The 17,595-nt window shown below is 51.6% G+C and overlaps 1 protein-coding gene and 1 long non-coding RNA gene across 4 annotated transcripts; one reads left to right on the forward strand and one right to left on the reverse strand.

Annotated features, from left to right (window-relative positions):
* The first annotated feature begins 584 nt into the window (after positions 1–584).
* Positions 585–12,681, forward strand: IL10RB (interleukin 10 receptor subunit beta). 3 transcript variants are annotated; one of them, XM_071430056.1, is made up of 7 exons: positions 585–972; positions 2,984–3,107; positions 4,477–4,646; positions 7,088–7,275; positions 9,454–9,604; positions 9,858–10,015; positions 11,915–12,681. In XM_071430056.1, the coding sequence occupies exons 1-7, from the start codon at positions 924–926 to the stop codon at positions 12,083–12,085; spliced, it is 1,011 nt and encodes a 336-aa protein (XP_071286157.1). In that variant the 5' UTR covers positions 585–923; the 3' UTR covers positions 12,086–12,681. The 3 variants fall into 3 exon arrangements, with proteins under 3 accessions (XP_071286157.1, XP_071286158.1, XP_071286159.1); XM_071430057.1 differs by having other exon boundaries at positions 9,454–9,583; XM_071430058.1 differs by lacking the exon at positions 585–972 and adding an exon at positions 1,495–1,638.
* Positions 12,682–13,653: 972 nt separating this feature from the next.
* On the reverse strand, positions 13,654–16,549 carry LOC139591474 (uncharacterized). The gene is made up of 2 exons (XR_011679654.1): positions 15,394–16,549; positions 13,654–14,528 (listed from the first exon to the last, which is right to left on the reverse strand). It is a non-coding gene; the product is annotated as an uncharacterized lncRNA (long non-coding RNA).
* Between the last annotated feature and the right edge of the window lie 1,046 nt (positions 16,550–17,595).

Here is a 17,595-nt window from a genome sequence, read left to right on the forward strand (position 1 = left end):
TGGTTGGTGAGGGGAAACAGACCCGGTGTGTGAGGGATGTTAGGAAAATTAATCCACAAACATCAGAGGTTTATGTCCAAACAGGAGCCAGAGGAGTCCTTTTACTTTATTCCAATAAAGGGAGAGGCCATGGGCCATTCCCCTGGGATCTCTCCAATTTTTGGAGGATGCAGCCTCCTTTTTATCCCAATTTCCCAGCTGCATTTCCCTTCTCTCTTTCCCCATTGGCTGAGGCACTTGAGAGGTTCAGACTTCCCAAAACACCTGATCCCAGAGCTTCCCCTCTAATGTACAACCCTCCCTTTTCATTTTGAATTCTTATGGAATTTAGGGGTTTTTCTTCCCCGTTGTTTCTTTCATCTTTCAGCGTCTAATTTCATTTATCAGCAAACCTTTATTTGTAAAAGCAAATCTCTTTTTCTATTCATCATGCAGTGGAATCCTTCCCATGGTTTCTTTTATCTCCCAGTGCTGGTTTTATCTACCAGCAGACCCACAGCTGCTTTGTGAAGACAAATCTGCCATTCCTCTCAGGGGGAGCCTCAGGCCCGGGGCCGCCGCTGTGCCCACAGTTCTGGCCCGCCCTGTGGGGAAGCGGAAGGTTCGGGGTGCCGGCGCTCCCGGTGCCCGCCCTGTGGGGAAGCGGAAGGTTCGGGGTGCCGGGGCTCCGGGTGCCCGCCCTGCCCTGTGGGGAAGCGGAAGGTTCGGGGTGCCGGGGCTCCGGGTGCCCGCCCTGCCCCGTTGGGAAGCGGAAGGTTCGGAGTGCCGGCGCTCCGGGTGCCCGCCCTGTGGGGAAGCGGAAGGTTCGGGGTGCCGGCGCTCCGGGTGCCCGCTCCGCCCTGTGGGGAAGCGGAAGGTTCGGGGTGCCCGCCCCGCTCCCGCTGCCATGGCGCGGCCGCCCCGCCGCGGCTGAGGGAGCCGCCATGGCCGCCGCGCTGCGGGCCGCGCTCTGCAGCGGGCTGCTGCTCCTCGGTGAGTCCGCCTGGGAGGGACGGAGCGAGCTCCCGGTGCCGCCTGGCCGCGGGCACGGAGGGCGGCGGTGCCCTCGGGGGGAGCGGCAGCGAGGGGCGCCTGAGGCGGCGGTGCCTCCGCGCTGCCCCGAGCCCGGCGCGGCTCCTCGGGGGCTGTGAGGGACCGGGCAGCCCGGGGAGTGCCCTGTAGGGACAGAAGGGACAGCGGGGCCAGCCTCCCCGGCCACCGCGGGCGTTATTGGATCTGCTGGGAAACGGGGCCGGTCCTGCCGGGAGGGGGACGCTGCGAATCCCGGCGAAACCGCGGCCCGAGAGCCCCGTGTCACTGTCTGCAGAGGGGACAGCCGGGGAACAGGGACAGGAGCAGAGGGAACGGCCTCAGGCTGGGCCAGGGCAGGCTCAGCTTGGACAGCAGCAGCAATTTGCCCATGGCAAGGGAGCTCAGGCCTTGGCAGGGGCTGCCCAGGGAGCTTTGCAGTGCCCAGCCCTGCAGGTGTCCCCTGCAGGTGGCACTGAGTGCTCTGGGCTGGGGACAAGGTGCCCATGGGGCACAGCTGGCACTGCATGGGCTGGCAGGGCTGTGCACAAGCCTGAATGCCCAGAAATATTTCCTCGTCTCTTTGGATCCACAGTGCCCAATGAAGCAATTTACCTGGAGGCTGCTCAGGTAGGCAGCACTGTGAGGGAAGGGAGCCTGGCAAGGAAATGGGATTTTCCTGGGAATTTGCATGCCTGCCTCAGACCTCATCCTCAGAGCAGGGGCAGCGCTCCAGGAGAAATGAGAGGGACTTTGGACCAGGGGTGGAATGCCAGGATCATAAAGGGGAATGGCTGCCAGTGCCAGAGGGCAGGGCTGGGTGGGATCTTGGCCATGAGGAATTGTTCCCTGGCAGGGTGGGCAGGCCCTGGCACAGGGTGCCCAGAGCAGCTGGGGCTGCCCCTGCATCCCTGGCAGTGCCCAAGGCCAGGCTGGGCACTGGGGACAGTGGGAGGTGTCCCTGCCATGGCAGGGGTGGCACTGGGTGGGTCTGAGGTTCCTCCCAGCCCAAGCCGGTGTGTGATTTGAACTTCTGTATTTGTGATGTGCACTGTGATTTATTTATTTGTTGGGTGCAGGCATAACCCTGTAGGACCAGAGTCTGAAACTGGTTTTGTTTAAGGCAGGTTCGGATTTCAAACTCTTGCCTGCCAGACGGGGGTGACTGACACAGGAATTTCATTCATTTGTGCATCAGCTGGGGACACAGCTCAGGGCTGGTTATGGGCTGCTGGGGTGACACAGGGTGACCTTGAAGGTCTCTTTCAGCCCTGATTATTCTGTGAAGCACACACCTGGAAAATGTGTTATTTATTTTAGAGTCTCTCATCAGGTGTGACTCCTGTGGCATTTAAGCACTGCTCTGTTCTGGCAGGGTTTGTTTGCATTGCTCATTTGTGGTGCAGTAATAGGCTGGAATCTTTGCTGTTTTGGTCTCAATACCTCCAATTATGTAAGAATAATTAAGTCATTTTCATTGATATTTACACTAGTTTAGGGTTTCTTTGATTCAATTCCAAGAAAGGAGAACAACTGGGGTTTTGTCACTTGTGAATAATGCTGGTTAGTGATACTTAATTACATTTAATTATATGTAATAGGTCTCTTGGCTTCAGAGGTGCTGAAGTTTGTCCATCCCCACGCCCTTGTTATTCCCACAGTGCTGCTGGAGCACTGCTTAGAAAAATTGGGGTTTGACAATCTCAGGGAGAGTTCATGCCCCGAGTGCTGGGCAGCACCAGCTCAGTCATGCACCAGAAATGTTGGTGTCACAAGCACTTACTGGAAATCACTGGTGCCAGTAATTTGTTTTGTTGCATAAGGAGGCAGGAGAGGCATCAGGATTTAAATTTAATTTATTTGGGCTCTGTTTTTAAATAAGCACCTAAGGCAAGGCAGAGGCTGCATTTAAATTTTGGATGAGTGACAAGTGCTGGAGCAAACACTGAAATGTTGGTTCTGATTCCTCCCACAGTTTCTGGAATGGTCCCAGAGCCCCAGAACGTGAGAATTACTTCAGTCAATCTGCACAGCACCTTGCAGTGGGATGCACCACGGTTCCCCAGAGGAAACCTCACCTACACTGTGCAGTCCAAGAGGTGAGGCTGGGCTGGGCTGCCTTTCACCCCCACCCCACAGCTCTGTGTGCTTGGGATCTGTGTCCTCTGCAGAGCACACTCTGTCCCTTTATCTCAGGGACGTGGCTGTCCCAGGAGCTGTCCCTTTATTTCAGCTTGTGAGAGGCTTCTCTGCTGAGCTGGAGCACAGGGCAGAGGCATTTCCTGGGCATTCACACCCAAGGCAGCTTTGTCCTGTTTGGTTTGGAACCACAACCACATTCTAACACTGGGTGTTATTGGCTCTTTGTGTGTGGTTCTTCTCTTCTGTGATTGAAGAGACCTGGAGGTGCTGAGTGTTTGCCCTTCCCTGATCTCTCAGATGCTCCCATCCCATCCCATCCCATCCCATCCCATCCCATCCCATCCCATCCCATCCCAGGGACACCTCCCACTGTCCCCAGTGCCCAGCCTGGCCTTGGGCACTGCCAGGGATGCAGGGGCAGCCCCAGCTGCTCTGGGCACCCTGTGCCAGGGCCTGCCCACCCTGCCAGGGAACAATTCCTCATGGCCAAGATCCCACCCAGCCCTGCCCTCTGGCACTGGCAGCCATTCCCTGGCTCCTGGACTCTCTGCCCATATAAAATTCTCCCTTTTCTTTAGAAGCCCCTCCAGGCACTGGCAGGAGCTCTCAGCCTTGCCCAGAGCCTTCTCTTCATGCTGAGTTGAGAGAAGATTTTTCTGGGTTCTGTAGCCATGGTCCCCTGATCAGTACGTTTCTGGGCAGGCTTTTGATGCAAAGCAGAAAGAATAAAATATATTAAATATCATCTATTAAATCATGTATTGATCAAGGCCAGGCTGGACACTGGGCTGGGAGCACCTGGGACAGTGGGAGGCGTCCCTGCCATGGCAGGGGTGGCTCTGGGTGGGATTTAGGGTCCCTCTAACCCACACCCTCTGTGGTTCTGTTCCATAAGCAGCTCCTGGTCCCTTCCCATCCCTGTTTTCCCTGGCTTTTCCTCGTGTGCAAATCCTGGGGACAGCTCTGAGAGGGTCCCAGTGGGACAGCAGTGCCCTGCCCTGGCACTGGCTGGGTGATTGCTGGTTCTCTGAACTCTGCCTGCTGAATGCACTCTTAGGACCCTGCCAGGAAATGGGCATTTCTTGCAAAGTTAGAATGTTAATCCTTAAGTTTATAATTTAATCCTTAAGTTTATCATTAAGTTTATCATTAAGTTTATCATGGATTTACAGATGGATGTAAAGTCCCTAACATGAGTCTTACACACCCTGGGTACATTTTTATGTCCCCAAGTGCTAACTGCTTGCATTAACAGCTCTGCTGCCTTAAAGCCCTTTAGCCAATTGTAATTACCCATCTCTTACATGTTGTTTCTGTTCCCTGCAGCATCTACTACCCTGGGGACAGCTTTGAGACGCTGGGGACAGAGCTGAGGCTGCCCCGGTGTGACGTGTCCTCGCTGTCACCCTACGGCAGCTACACGCTGCGGCTGCGCGCCGAGGCAGGAGAGCTGCACTCCCCCTGGGTCACCCTCCCCTTCAAGCCCATGGATGACAGTGAGCCTTCCCTGTTCTAACCAAAAGTACTGCCTGCTCTGGGAGGGAGCTCGAGGATAGCGAGTGTTTTATCATTTCATCACCTTGTGCCACTTCTTGGCTGCTGTTTTGTACCTCTGCCGAGGGTGGGACTGAAGGCACTCGAGATGGTGTTTCAGGCTTAGGTGGTTTTTTTACTTATCTGTGTTACAGTCTCACAGCAGTGAGTTCTGCAGTATTTCACTAGCAAGGTACAAGATGGCTCACTGTCTTTCTCTACAAGGCCTTTTAGGGCTAAACTACCCAATTAGGAAATGACACCAAAATTATTTTCACTTTTAACCCAATAACTGATCACTCAAAGTCCACAATGCAGACTTTTCTGTCCAATGACACAAAACCACCCAAACCCATGGAGGAGAAGGGGAAGAAGAAGGAGCAGCCTCCACCCTAAACCCTCCATCTTGCTTTCTATCTATTCCTGTATTCTAAACCCTTAAACTGAGTTTCCCACCCTGTGGTATCACACACTTCCATTCAAACTCCACCCCCACAATCCCAGTTCTGCCATTCCATTCCAGAAGCTTCTCCAGGCCCTCAGGTCAGTGCAGTGTTCTCCTGGGGGTCAGTGCCTGGCAGCACAGAAAGTCTGGAATTCTCAGCAGCCAGAAAGTCTGGAATCATCAGCATCCGGGGTTCCAACAACACTGAACTATAAAATCTTACTTGTAACACTGGCAGAAAGCAGAGTAAGTTCACTGTCATTGATCATCTCTTTGGAGGAGATTTTCAAACAAAGCATCATTTTCTTTTAAAATAAGGAACATTTCTATTTTCTATTTTATCATTAGTTACATGACTAAATACATTTAATTACATTGAACTGTGATTAAATACATTTAACTACATTGAACTATAAAATCTTAGTTGTGACACAGGCAGAAGCAAAGTTCACTGTCGTAAGTATTGATCACCTCTTTGGAGGAGATTTTCAACAAAGCATCATTTCTCTTAAAATAAGGCACAATTCTATTTTCTATTTCATCATTAATTACATAATTAAATACATTTAATTACATTGAACTGTAAAATCTTAGTTGCAACACTACCAGAAAGCAGAGTAGGTTCACTGTCATAATATTGATCACCTCTTTGGAGGAGATTTTCAACAAAGCATCATTTTCTCTTAAAATAAGGAACATTTCTATTTTCTATGTTATAATTTAATTGCATTTTATCATTAATTACATAGTTAAATACATTTCATTACCTTGAACTATAAAATCTTAGTTGTAACACTGGCAGAAAGCAAAGTTCACTGTCATAGTATTGATCACCTCTTTGGAGGAGATTTTCAAATAAAGCATATATTTATTTTAAAATAAGCCACATTTCTATTTTCCAGACAGGGAGAAGTTGTCTTTAAGGAGCCAGACTTCCTGTGTATCTAAATAAATTCAGTTACTTCCTTATTTATTGCTTTGCCAGACAAAAAGTTTAATTTCCATTTTTTCTTACTTCAAAAAAATGCCACTCTCACAGAGAAAGGTTAATTTTCAGCCAAGGAATCTTGATTGCACAAGGCAGAAATAATTCAAATGTTTTCATTTTTCAAGCTGATTGTGATCAAAACCCACACAACCCCCAAAAATCACTTTTCTGGAGGGTCTGCTCAGGACAGACAGATGTTGTGGCAGTTTGGCCCAGAAGGAGAAGTGAGTGATAGCCATGGAAATGGTCCTTCCTCTCCTGGAGTCACCACAGCTGGCAAAAGGGAACTGAGTTCATGTAGAGGCTGTGGGAATGGGGCTTGCATTGGTACCTGCTGTTTGCTGCAAAAACAAAATCGATTTCCAGAGCCATTCTGGGAGGAAAGCATTAGCTAATGCCTGAGCCAGGAAAAAGAAATGACTTCTTTCTAATGCATGATTCAAAAGGTGACTTTTGGGCTGTGTGAAAATGCCCAGCTGAAGCTGAATTCCTGAAGCTGAATTCCTTCTCTTCTCTTCTCTTCTCTTCTCTTCTCTTCTCTTCTCTTCTCTTCTCTTCTCTTCTCTTCTCTTCTCTTCTCTTCTCTTCTCTTCTCTTCTCTTCCTTCTTTCCCTCTTCCTCTCTCTCTTTCTCTTTTTCTTTCTTTTCTTTTCTTTTCTTTTCTTTTCTTTTCTTTTCTTTTCTTTTCTTTTCTTTTCTTTTCTTTTCTTTTCTTTTCTTTTCTTTTCTTTTCTTTCTTTTCTCTCTCTTTCTCCCTTTCCTCCTTTTTTTTCCTCTCTGTTACCATATTTACCATGGATCCCTCTCCTCTCCTCTCCTCTCCTCTCCTCTCCTCTCCTCTCCTCTCCTCTCCTCTCCTCTCCTCTCCTCTCCTCTCCTCTCCTCTCCTCTCCTCTCCTCTCCTCTCCTCTCCTCTCCTCTCCTCTCCTCTCCTCTCCCCTCCCCTCCCCTCCCCTCCCCTCTCTCCCCAGCCTCCATCGGTGCCCCCGAGGTGCGGCTGCGCTCGGAGCAGGGGGCGCTGCACGTGGATCTCTCGGGGCCCTTTGCGGAGCACGGCCAGGAGCGGTGGCCCCTGCGGCTCTACTACGGCTCCTGGAGCTACAGGATCCTCTACTGGAGGAAGGGCAGCAGGGACACAGACCCGGCCTCTGCTTCCTGGGTACGGTGACTCCCCGAGCCCCACCTGTGCTTCTCCTGGGAAACGCCGTCCTGGGAATGTCCTGGGAGCTCCTGGAGGGTCTGGCACGGGTTACAGGGCTCTGGGCCAGGCTGGGGAGCTGGGGGGGCTCACCTGGAGAGGAGCAGCTCCAGGGAGAGCTCAGAGCCCCTGGCAGGGCCTGCAGGGGCTCCAGGAGAGCTGCAGAGGGACTGGGGACAAGGCCTGCAGGGACAGCACCCAGGGAATGGCTGCCAGTGCCAGAGGGCAGGGCTGGATGGGATCTTGGCCATGAGGAATTGTTCCCTGGCAGGGTGGGCAGGCCCTGGCACAGGGTGCCCAGAGCAGCTGGGGCTGCCCCTGCATCCCTGGCAGTGCCCAAGGCCAGGCTGGACACTGGGGACAGTGGGAGGTGTCCCTGCCATGGCTGGGGTGGCACTGGGTGGGATTTAGGGTCCTTCCCAACCCATCCCAGTGTGGGATTCTGTGATTCTAAGAGTAAAAATGGATCTCTCCTAATTACAGTTAATCAAGCTGTTCACTACAGACTCAGAGTAAGTGCAGGAGCTGTGTAGTTACGCAGCAGCATGGACAGAATTTTCTCTTTCCATAATTACCAATAACTCTGTGTTTTTTCCCTCTCAGTGGGACTTTGGTTTTTTTACCCCCAAAGATTTCTGAAATGGGGAAGGCTTTCATTCCTGCATATGGCCACCTGCAGCTCTGCAGTTTGTATCCACTGCAGTTCCCTTTCTCCCTGTCAGGGCCAGCCTCTTCCACAGGCAGTTCTGCTCCTCCATACACAGTGCATGGAGAAAGATCATTAATAATGTGTTAATTAGAGCATTTTGGCCTCTGTTTCAGGCACACAGGAAGCCTCTGACCAGCAGCCAGTCCCAGTTAATGAGTGCTTTTCCATCAGTGCAGTTTTATAGAATGGACTCCGGCAGGTGTAACTCTGCTCTTTATCTGTTACCCTCACAGTGCTTTGCCATTCAGTTCCAGAAATCAGGGGCCCTCATTTCCCACCCAGCAGCCTGGTTTCCACTCCCAGGCTCCTGAGCAATGAGGTGTTCCTGCCCCTGGGATGCCCTCAGTGCAGTCACCAGAGGAACAGCACTGCACCTGGAGTCTGTGCCTGCAGCACTTCCAGCTGCAGTCTGGGACATTGCCCAGGGATCCCAGAGGTACAGGCAGGGCCTGGGGAGCTCCACAGGCTATTTCTGAGCTGGGTGTTTGCTCCAGGATTGAAAGCTGCCTGGAGAGTCTCCTGTTGCTGTTGAGGGATGCTCTGCAGTTACAGGGACATAAGTGATCCTGAGCAGCAAATTCATCTGCTCAGCCTCCTCACAGCTCCCAGGAATGTTTTCTTTCTTTCTTTCTTTCTTTCTTTCTTTCTTTCTTTCTTTCTTTCTTTCTTTCTTTCTTTCTTTCTTTCTTTCTTTCTTTCTTTCTTTCTTTCTTTCTTTCTTTCTTTCTTTCTTTCTTTCTCTTCCTTTCTTCCTTTCTTTTTTTGGTTTTTTTTTTTTGTTTGTTTGTTTGTTTTTGTTTGTTTGTTTTGCCTAGATGACAGATCACAGAATCACAGAGCTGGGAAGGCTGGAAGAGCCCTCAGTTCCAGCCATTAACCCAGCAGCCCGTGTTCACCACTACCCCATGTCCCCAAGTGCCACATCTACACATTTTTAACACTTCCAAGGGTGGGGGCTGCACCATTTCTCTGGGCAGCCTATTCCAGGCCTCAACAGCTTTTTCAGTGAAGGAACTTTTCCTAATGTCCCTAATCTAAAACCCCCCTGGAGTTTTAAAAATGTTTAAAGATGTTTCCTAATCTAAAACTCCCCTGGCACAACCTGAGGCCTTTTCCTCTTGTGCTGTTGCTCCACCCCACTTGCTCTCTCTGCAGCTGGATGGTGTTTGTGTGTAGCTGTGCTCCTAGCTGATCTCATTTGGTTGGGTGACAGTTTCTGGCTGCCACCAGATCTCATTTATCATCCCTCATTAGTCTGAAACTTTGTTAGTGCTGCTGGAAAGAGCCCAAAGGGCAGTGGTGTGGATGGCTGTACAGTAAGTAATTGTAATTGTAATTCAGTGCAGTTGTAATTTAATTGTAATTGCAATTCCTTGGTTGTTCCTTAGCTGCTCCCCCAGCTTCCCTTTGGTGTGTTTGTGTGTTTGCAGGCAGCTCAGGTGGACACCAGGCACAGCTCAGAGATCCTGGCCCAGCTGGAGCCATGGACAGTTTACTGTGTCCAGGTGCAGGCGCTGATTCCCGAGTGGAACAAGACAGGGCAGCTGAGCAGGGAGCTCTGTGAGCAGACAACCCACAATGGTAACCTGGGAGCTGCTGGGGATCCTGGAACCACCCTGGGATGGCTGGGAGGGACCTCAGAGCCCAGCAGGGCCACCCCAGCCATGGCAGGGACAGCTCCCACTGTGCCAGGCTGCTCCAGCCCCATGCCCAGCCTGGCCTGGGGCACTGCAGGGACCCAGGGGCATTCCATGGAGAAAGTGATGGTTTGAAAATGATCACTCAGCAGTGAATAATGACAGTTTTAATTGGTTTTTTCCCTTGTCTCTGGCAGGTGTAACCCCTGTGTGGATCATTGTGACTGTTCTGGTGGGGTCCATGCTGGTCGTGGGCACAGCTGTCACCGTTTGTTTCTTCTTCAGTTTTTATATGTACAGACTCATCAAACATGTTTTCTGCCCTTCCTACATTTTCCCAGAACACTTGAAAGAGGTTTGTTTCCTGCCTAACATGTGAAAATCAGCCTTTCCAGCAGAGCCACTTGTTTTTTTTTAAGGCTCTCAGTGCCAAAACATTTAGAGCTTCTTTTATTTTGCTTCCTTTCACTGGCACCTGATAGTCAGTGGTCTGTACTTTGTAATCACCAGCTTTTTATGGCTCAGAAACAGGATGGGTTTGTTGATTTTGAAGTGAGAGAGTACCAGGTGTCAACTTCAGTTCCTCATTTGGCCAATGAACAACAGAAATCTCTGTCTCTCCTGCCTCCTTTTAGACTTAAACCAGCTCCTTTTTTCTCCTGCAGCAAAGTCCTGTCAGGAGTGTAATCACAAGTTTAAACTTCAGGAAAGTGTCTGAGGAAGGAACCTGGGCTGGATCAGCTGTACCAGAGCAGCCTGGGCTGTGGAAGGTGTCCCTGGCCACGGGAAGAGCTTTGGGGTTCCATCCAACCCAAACCATTGTGGGAATCTGTGATTCTATGGAGTCTGAAAATTCCAGCTAAAAGGAGAGCAGTGCCAACAGCCAATGCTGATGGGGACCCCCTGCCCCTGTCACACTGCCAGAGGACAGAGGCTGCACAGGGTCCCTTCCCAGAAACAAGGATGTACAAAATACCCCTGTCCCTCCTGTGCTCTCCTGAGTTCCTGCAGTTCCTCTGGGGCTTTCATTCTCACTCACTCAGAGCTCAGCACCCCCAGGTTTGCAGCTGACTTTGGCTCCTGTTCCTGAACACGTGCTCAGCACCAGGAGTGTCATGGAATCCCAGAATCCCAACTGGGTTGGGATGGGAGGAACCTCAAATCCCACCCAGTGCCACCCCTGCCATGGCAGGGACACCTCCCAGTGTCCCCAGTGCCCAGCCTGGCCTTGGGCACTGCCAGGGATGCAGGGGCAGCCCCAGCTGCTCTGGGCACCCTGTGCCAGGGCCTGCCCACCCTGCCAGGGAACAATTCCTCATGGCCAAGATCCCACCCAGCCCTGCCCTCTGGCACTGGCAGCCATTCCCTGGGTGCTGTCCCTGCATCCCTGGAGCTCAGCAGCACCAGATCCACACAGGAGTGCTCGAGGTTCCTTTGCTGCAGGTGTCTCTAAGGACAGGGAGAGCTCTGGGCTGGTGCCATCCCAGGAATCAGAGGGCAGCTGTGCCTCCCCAGAATGTGCTTTGGCCAAGGCAGTGCTTTCACTAGGGGATGTTTCACTTGCAGGCTTGGGCCACAACATTCCCAGTCCCAGTTTGGTGGAAAAGGGTCTGCCAGTGAGGGTATTTGTGCTGATCTCTGTACCTGCAGTGCCCAGCACTCCTGACAGCAGCTGGTTTCTCATTCCAGGTTCAGTTCAGAATTGTTTTGTCTGGAGGTGAGCAGAGGGATGGAGCAGCTCTGAGGAAAGGCTGGGAGAGCTGGGATTGCTCAGCCTGGGGAAGGAAAGGCTCTGGGGTGGCCTCGTGATGGCCTTGCAGGGCCTGAAGGGGCTCCAGGAGAGCTGGACTGGGACTGGGGACAAGGCTGGAGGAACAGGAGCCAGGGAATGGCCAGAGGGGAGGGTTCTCAGCAAACCTCTCTTCCCCTACAGCCCAGTTACCATTTGGTGTTTGTTCCCAATCAAAACTTGGATTTTTTTCAAGTTTCTGTCCCAGAAAGACTCCGAGCCCTGGGGTTATTCTTGAGAGGCACTTGCATCTTGCTCCCAAGCCTGGAACAGGATTTTAGGGAGGATGTGACACTGTTGGCCCTGTGGGACTTGTAAGGGCTGAGAAAGCTGCTTGCTGCGTGCAGAACAATCCCAGTGTTTGTTGTTTAATTACCCCAGTGTGTTTGATAACCCCAGTGCTCCTGAGCAAACAGGACAGGGCAGCTGCAGACACCTGATCTTCACTTCCTCTTTGTTTCCCAGTTTCTGAGCAAACCTCCTGGTGCTCCACAGCCTTTCCCTCCCCGAGAAGAGCTCCTGGTTTGTGACAAGCTGACAGTGATTGCAGAGCAATCCCAAACCCTCCCTGGAGGGGCTGGGGATGGGGCCAGCAGGACACCAGAGCTCCCTCAGGACCCTGCACAAGGAGACTGACTCAGGAGTGGGAGCAGCCTCAGGAAAGCCCAAAGATCCTCCTTGTTCTTCCTTGGAAAAGGAGAAGCAAATGGACTTTGGGGTTTGTCTCATTGCTGTTTTCCAGCAGGAAAACCCCACAGACAAACACGGCATCACAGACTTTTGACAGAACCATTTTATTTTTTTAAGTACAAGAAACTTGGCTCTAAATGAGGAATTAAATGATCCATAACTTTTGCCACTGCTGGTTGTGGCTCCCTGAGCAGTTGTAGCAATTCTGGCACTGATTATGACACTAAAAAGGAAATGTCATATTTATATATAATACTAATTAATTAAACTTTGGTGAACTATTTATTGCAAAAACGAATCAAAATGTTTATAAAAGGAATTAGTATTTTGTAAGGAAATACCTGGTTTATTTTTAAGAAAAGATGGGGTTTATTTTTTTTTAATGAGAAATGATGTGTTTTTAAGGATATCCCCATTGGCATCATCTTTCTATGGAATTTATTCTTCCCTGATGCAAAGTTGTGAAGTTTTTAGGGTGGGGCGAACTGATGTCTGTGGGAAACTTGGCAGCTGAAGTGGGAATTAAATGAGGTTCATTTTAATTATCTGCTGATGTGTATGCTTGATTTTAAAATCCAGGGAGCTGTGACTCCCTGCTCCAAAGCCAGCCTCAGTGCACAGGTGGGGAAAGGCTGGACCCAGCACTGGGGCAGAAGTGGGACCCTGGCACAGGGCATGGACTGGGTTTGTGCCACTGCACCAACATCAGAGTGAGAAATTAAATTCTGTCACCAAAGGAACCTTCCAGGAGTGAAGTTGTGTCTCCCCCTGATGTGGGAATTGCACGGTTCTGGGGCTGGTGTTTGTTATTGATGGGTAAATATCAACTTTTTGGGAGTGGTTACAGGAAGAAATCAGGAATTGATTCCATCAGTTTTCATCTCCCAGCTCCCTTCAGAGGAGGCTCAGGGGACCCTCAGTGTCCCCAAGTCCCTGCCAGGAGGGCACAGCTGGGGGGGTCGGGCTCTGCTCCCAGGGCACAGGGACAGGAGCAGAGGGAACGGCCTCAGGCTGGGCCAGGGCAGGCTCAGCTTGGACAGCAGCAGCAATTTGCCCATGGCAAGGGAGCTCAGGCCTTGGCAGGGGCTGCCCAGGGAGCTTTGCAGTGCCCAGCCCTGCAGGTGTCCCCTGCAGGTGGCACTGAGTGCTCTGGGCTGGGGACAAGGTGCCCATGGGGCACAGCTGGCACTGCATGGGCTGGCAGGGCTGGGCCAGCACCAGGGATTTGGGGGTTCTGGGATTCTGTGAAATCTGTACCTGGTTTTTCTGCACTTTTTAATTTTGGTCACATTCTGCTTTCACAGGGAGTATGAAATTTATTTAATTGATTTTTTCCCAAGAGATTTTGTTTCATTGGTGCTTTTCTGCACCTCTCCCCAAGGCTGCTCTGGGAATGCTGTTCCTGTGTCTGGATCACCACTCCAAGGAACCAGTCCAGCTCCCTGTGTGTTCCCTGTCCCTCCTCCCACAGCTTCTTTCTGTATTTGCTTTCTTCCCCCTTTGTTCCCCTTTTATTTTGGCTTTTAGAGTGGCAAAATGCCCAGTGCACATGGAGCTGAGGGGGGCTGGAGATCCCTGCCCCTCCCTCAGTGCTGCTGGAGCTGCTTTCCCCTCTCCAGCAGCTGCTTTGCACAGGACAGTGAGTTCCTGTCAGGGCTGGAATCCATGGTGCTCCAAGGCTCTGCTGAGGGCTGATAAGGCAGAGATAAGGCAGTGCCAATGCAGTGCAGGCTCACTGCTGAGGCACAGCAGGGCAGAACAGGGACATCCCAGTGTCTGCAGGGACATCATGGCACAGGGTGCCCAGAGCAGCTGGGCTGCCCCTGGATCCCGGGCAGTGCCCAAGGCCAGGCTGGATGGGGCTGGGAGCAGCCCCTGCCCCACAGCCTTGGACACTTCCAGGATTTTGGGGCTGCTAAAATCAACCCAGATGTGTTTTTCAGGCTGACATACACTTTGGCTTGCTGCAGAAATCTTCCTGCCCCACACCCAGGAAAGCTTTTGTAGGTGAGAGGCCTCTTCCTGTGCCACAGCTCCCCTCAGAGTCACAGCATGAGCCAGGCCTGGGGACAAGGGACAGCATCTGCCTGTCCCCTCTGCCTGTCCCCACATGGGCTGGGTGGCACCACAGGACAGAAATAATTTAGATGAGGAGCAATAATTTAGAGGGAAGCAGTAATTCACAGGAGAGTTCATCTTGAGCTGAGCTTGTGAACATTACAGTGACAACAAGTCAATAAATCAGGTGAACTTTGACCATGTGCTGATGTAAACTGCAAGTACAGAGGGATGCTGGAGGCTGCTTACCCTGGTACAGCATGTTCTGGCAAAGCCAGAGAGAAAACAGAGCCCTTGAAGGCCTGGGAGCGCTTGGGAAAGGATTTCAGACCTGAAATGCAAAGAAAAATGGATTGATTAAGGAATAGGGAAGTGGGGAAAACTGAAGGAGAAGAGTCTGAGCTTGTGGTCAGCAAAACAGATTCCAGGAGAGGGCAATGAGGGAAGGCAGAAAGGAACAGTTCAGAGAATTCCAGTCACGGGAGTGGAGGGAGAAAGAGGAACCCAGGAGCACCCAGGGGGTCAGGGACACCATCAGGGTCAGGCACCCCCAGCTGCACATTTTCATCTCTCCTGTTGGGAACTGGGGTCTTCCCTGTCCAGCAGGTCCCCCCCAGTCCAGAACGAGTCCCACTGAACAGCAGAGCCAGAGTGGCTTTCACAAAAATCCATACCAAGCTCTAGAAAAGCTTTTCAATGGATTCTTAACCAGAAACGCTTCGTGCCTTTTTTTTTCTGAGGCAGACTGGGAGAGATCCATTATCACCTGGCAAAATGTCATTTTCTAGGATCCATCATCCTAGAACATTGTTACTGAATCAGTGGGATGCAGAGCAAGGCTCTTCCCCTGAGATGGTGCTGCTGTGACCAGCAGGGCTGCAGAGAGCAGCTTTACAGAAGAGCTGTGAATAATCCACAGGCTTTGGGCCACCTGTGAGCAACATACTGGAAATATCCCTTCCTTAGGGACTGGAGTTCCTGAAGCTCATTGTGCATTCCCTCAAGCCATCACTGCAGACACTGAGGGCATGCAATGATGATGATGATGGCATCACAGAGACAGGAGAGAAGCCCTGGGGAAGCCTGAGAGAGGAAACCCTTGCTCCAGCATCACCAACCCAGGGCTCCCCACTGCAGAAAGCACCAAGGGATAGTAGAGGTGGCCCTTGAGTCCTAGCAAAATAGAAGTACTGTACCTGAATATCTGTGTAGAGGCTTTGCCCCAGAGGTCCTGGTTGTCCTTGATGGGCTGCAGCTGCCATGTCCTTCATTGGGCTGCAGCTGTGACCAATGGAGATAACTGGGATAAAAGGGGGCGGGTTGGGCAGTCAGGGGGAGCCTTGAAGGAGCTCTGAACTAAGAACAGCATGCAGAAGGAGAAGAAGGAGTCTGTGCTGTGAAGATCTGCAGCTATGAGACTGCACCAAGGAGGTATGGACTTTAGAAATCGGATAACAACAGCATTATGGGGCTCCAGAAATAGAACAACAACAATTGGTGACCCTGATGTGATAGTTGGTAGAAGATGAGACAGCCAAGAGCTGCGAAAGAACATAGCCTTGGGGTCAAGGAGCTGTGAAAGAATATGGCCTTTGAGTCATGGGGAGGTATGGGGATTGTACATGGCCTTTGAGTCATGGGGAAATGGATGTATTGTACTTGAATATCATCTAAATATCTCTATGTAAAACCTGGTTCTGTAAGTAAGCGAAAAGGGGGAAATATAGTAGAGGTGGCCTTTGAGTCCTGGCAAAATAGAAGTATTGTACTTGAACATCTGTATAGAGGCTTTGCCCCAGAGGTCCCAGTTGTCCTTGATGGGCTGCAGCTGTGACCAATGGAGATAACTGGGATAAAAGGGGGTGGGTTGGGCAGTCAGGGAGAGCCTTGGAGGAGCCCTGAACTGAGAGAGAGCAACATGCAGGAGGAGTCTGTGCTGTGAAGATCTGCAGCCATGAGAATGCACCAAGGAGGAATGGACTCTAGAAATCTGATAACAACAGCATTATGGGACTCTAGAAATAGAACAACACCACCAAGGAACCTGGTGAACAACTTGCAGTTCTTCCATTTCCCCATCAGCTCTGCCAGCAGCCACTCAGCTCTGCTCTCTAACTTCCACCCCCTCCTCTCTGCTCCTCTGGCTCTGTGGCAGCTTCTGAAGCCACGTTAGAGCTCCTCAGGGAGGGATCTGGTTCTCCCCCTGGGTCAGTGTCCTGACAAGAGGATTTGCACTGGGTTGGGTTCTCAGCCCTGCTGGCCCAGGGGTGGAACCAGGCTCTGGAACTCCCCTGAACAGGGCAGAGCTCACTGATCTCTCTGAAATTCCAGCCTGGAGAGGAGCAGCTGCAGGGAGAGCTCAGAGCCCCTGGCAGGGCCTGCAGGGGCTCCAGGAGAGCTGCAGAGGGACTGGGGACAAGGCCTGCAGGGACAGCACCCAGGGAATGGCTGCCAGTGCCAGAGGGCAGGGCTGGATGGGATCTTGGCAATGAGGAATTGTTCCCTGGCAGGGTGGGCAGGCCCTGGCACAGGGTGCCCAGAGCAGCTGGGGCTGCCCCTGCATCCCTGGCAGTGCCCAAGGCCAGGCTGGGCACTGGGGACAGTGGGAGGTGTCCCTGCCATGGCAGGGGTGGCACTGGGTGGGATTTGGGGTCCCTCCCAGCCCAAGCCAGTCTGGGATTCTGAATATTCTCCATGAAGATGGAACTTAGAGATGTGTTCAAAATCACACATTTGGAAGGCACCACAGGCTGTAAGCAGAGGTTTATGCCAGGCTTTCCTCACTCTTTCAGCCTGGTTGTTGCCACCTAGGACACTTCTGTCCTTCCAAACCTAATCCCAGGATCATCAAGGCTGGAAGAGCCCTTTGGGATCACCCAGTTCCACCCCAGCACCAGCATCACCCCAAACCCTGTCCCCAAGGCCACCTCTGGGACACTCCCACAGACAGTGACTCCAAACCTCCCTGGGGCAATCATTCCAATGCCTGACCCCAAGGATCATCCTGCCTGCTCCTCAGCACTGCTGAGCCCTTGTGCAGAGCTGTGAGCAGGGCTGGGGGGTCAGGAGGAGGACAAGGAACAGAGAGGAGATGTTGTTATGTGGTCTGGGGAGATGAGGTCTGATGGCAGAGTAATGACAGTGTTAAAACATGGGAAAGCTTCTGAGGGCAGGGGATGAATCACCTGTGTCCCTGAGGGAGCTGGAGGCAGTTACGGGACTGCCATAAAACAGAGACGAGCAAAGTTTTCTAATGATCAAACAAACAAAAAACCCCCCAGGTGATATTGCCTGAGAAGGGGGATATTACAAATATCCCTTGGGAAGGGCAGATAGATCTGATCCCTCCTTGGGCTCCCTGAGGTCCTTCCTTCCTGGACCGCTGTTCCTCCACTTTT

Source organism: Agelaius tricolor, unplaced genomic scaffold (genome assembly GCF_023055355.1).
Source record: "Agelaius tricolor isolate 1412-34295 unplaced genomic scaffold, bAgeTri1.0.p SCAF_7, whole genome shotgun sequence".
Classification (NCBI taxonomy): Eukaryota; Metazoa; Chordata; class Aves; order Passeriformes; family Icteridae; genus Agelaius; species Agelaius tricolor.

Excerpts from the sequence above, each read along its gene's own strand:
- IL10RB (XM_071430056.1), top strand. The coding sequence starts at position 924 with ATGGCCGCCGCGCTGCGGGCCGCGCTCTGCAGCGGGCTGCTGCTCCTC. Across the intron at positions 4,647-7,087 it reads CTTCAAGCCCATGGATGACA|CCTCCATCGGTGCCCCCGAG; the intron begins GTGAGCCTTCCC and ends CTCTCTCCCCAG. Across the intron at positions 9,605-9,857 it reads TGAGCAGACAACCCACAATG|GTGTAACCCCTGTGTGGATC; the intron begins GTAACCTGGGAG and ends TGTCTCTGGCAG.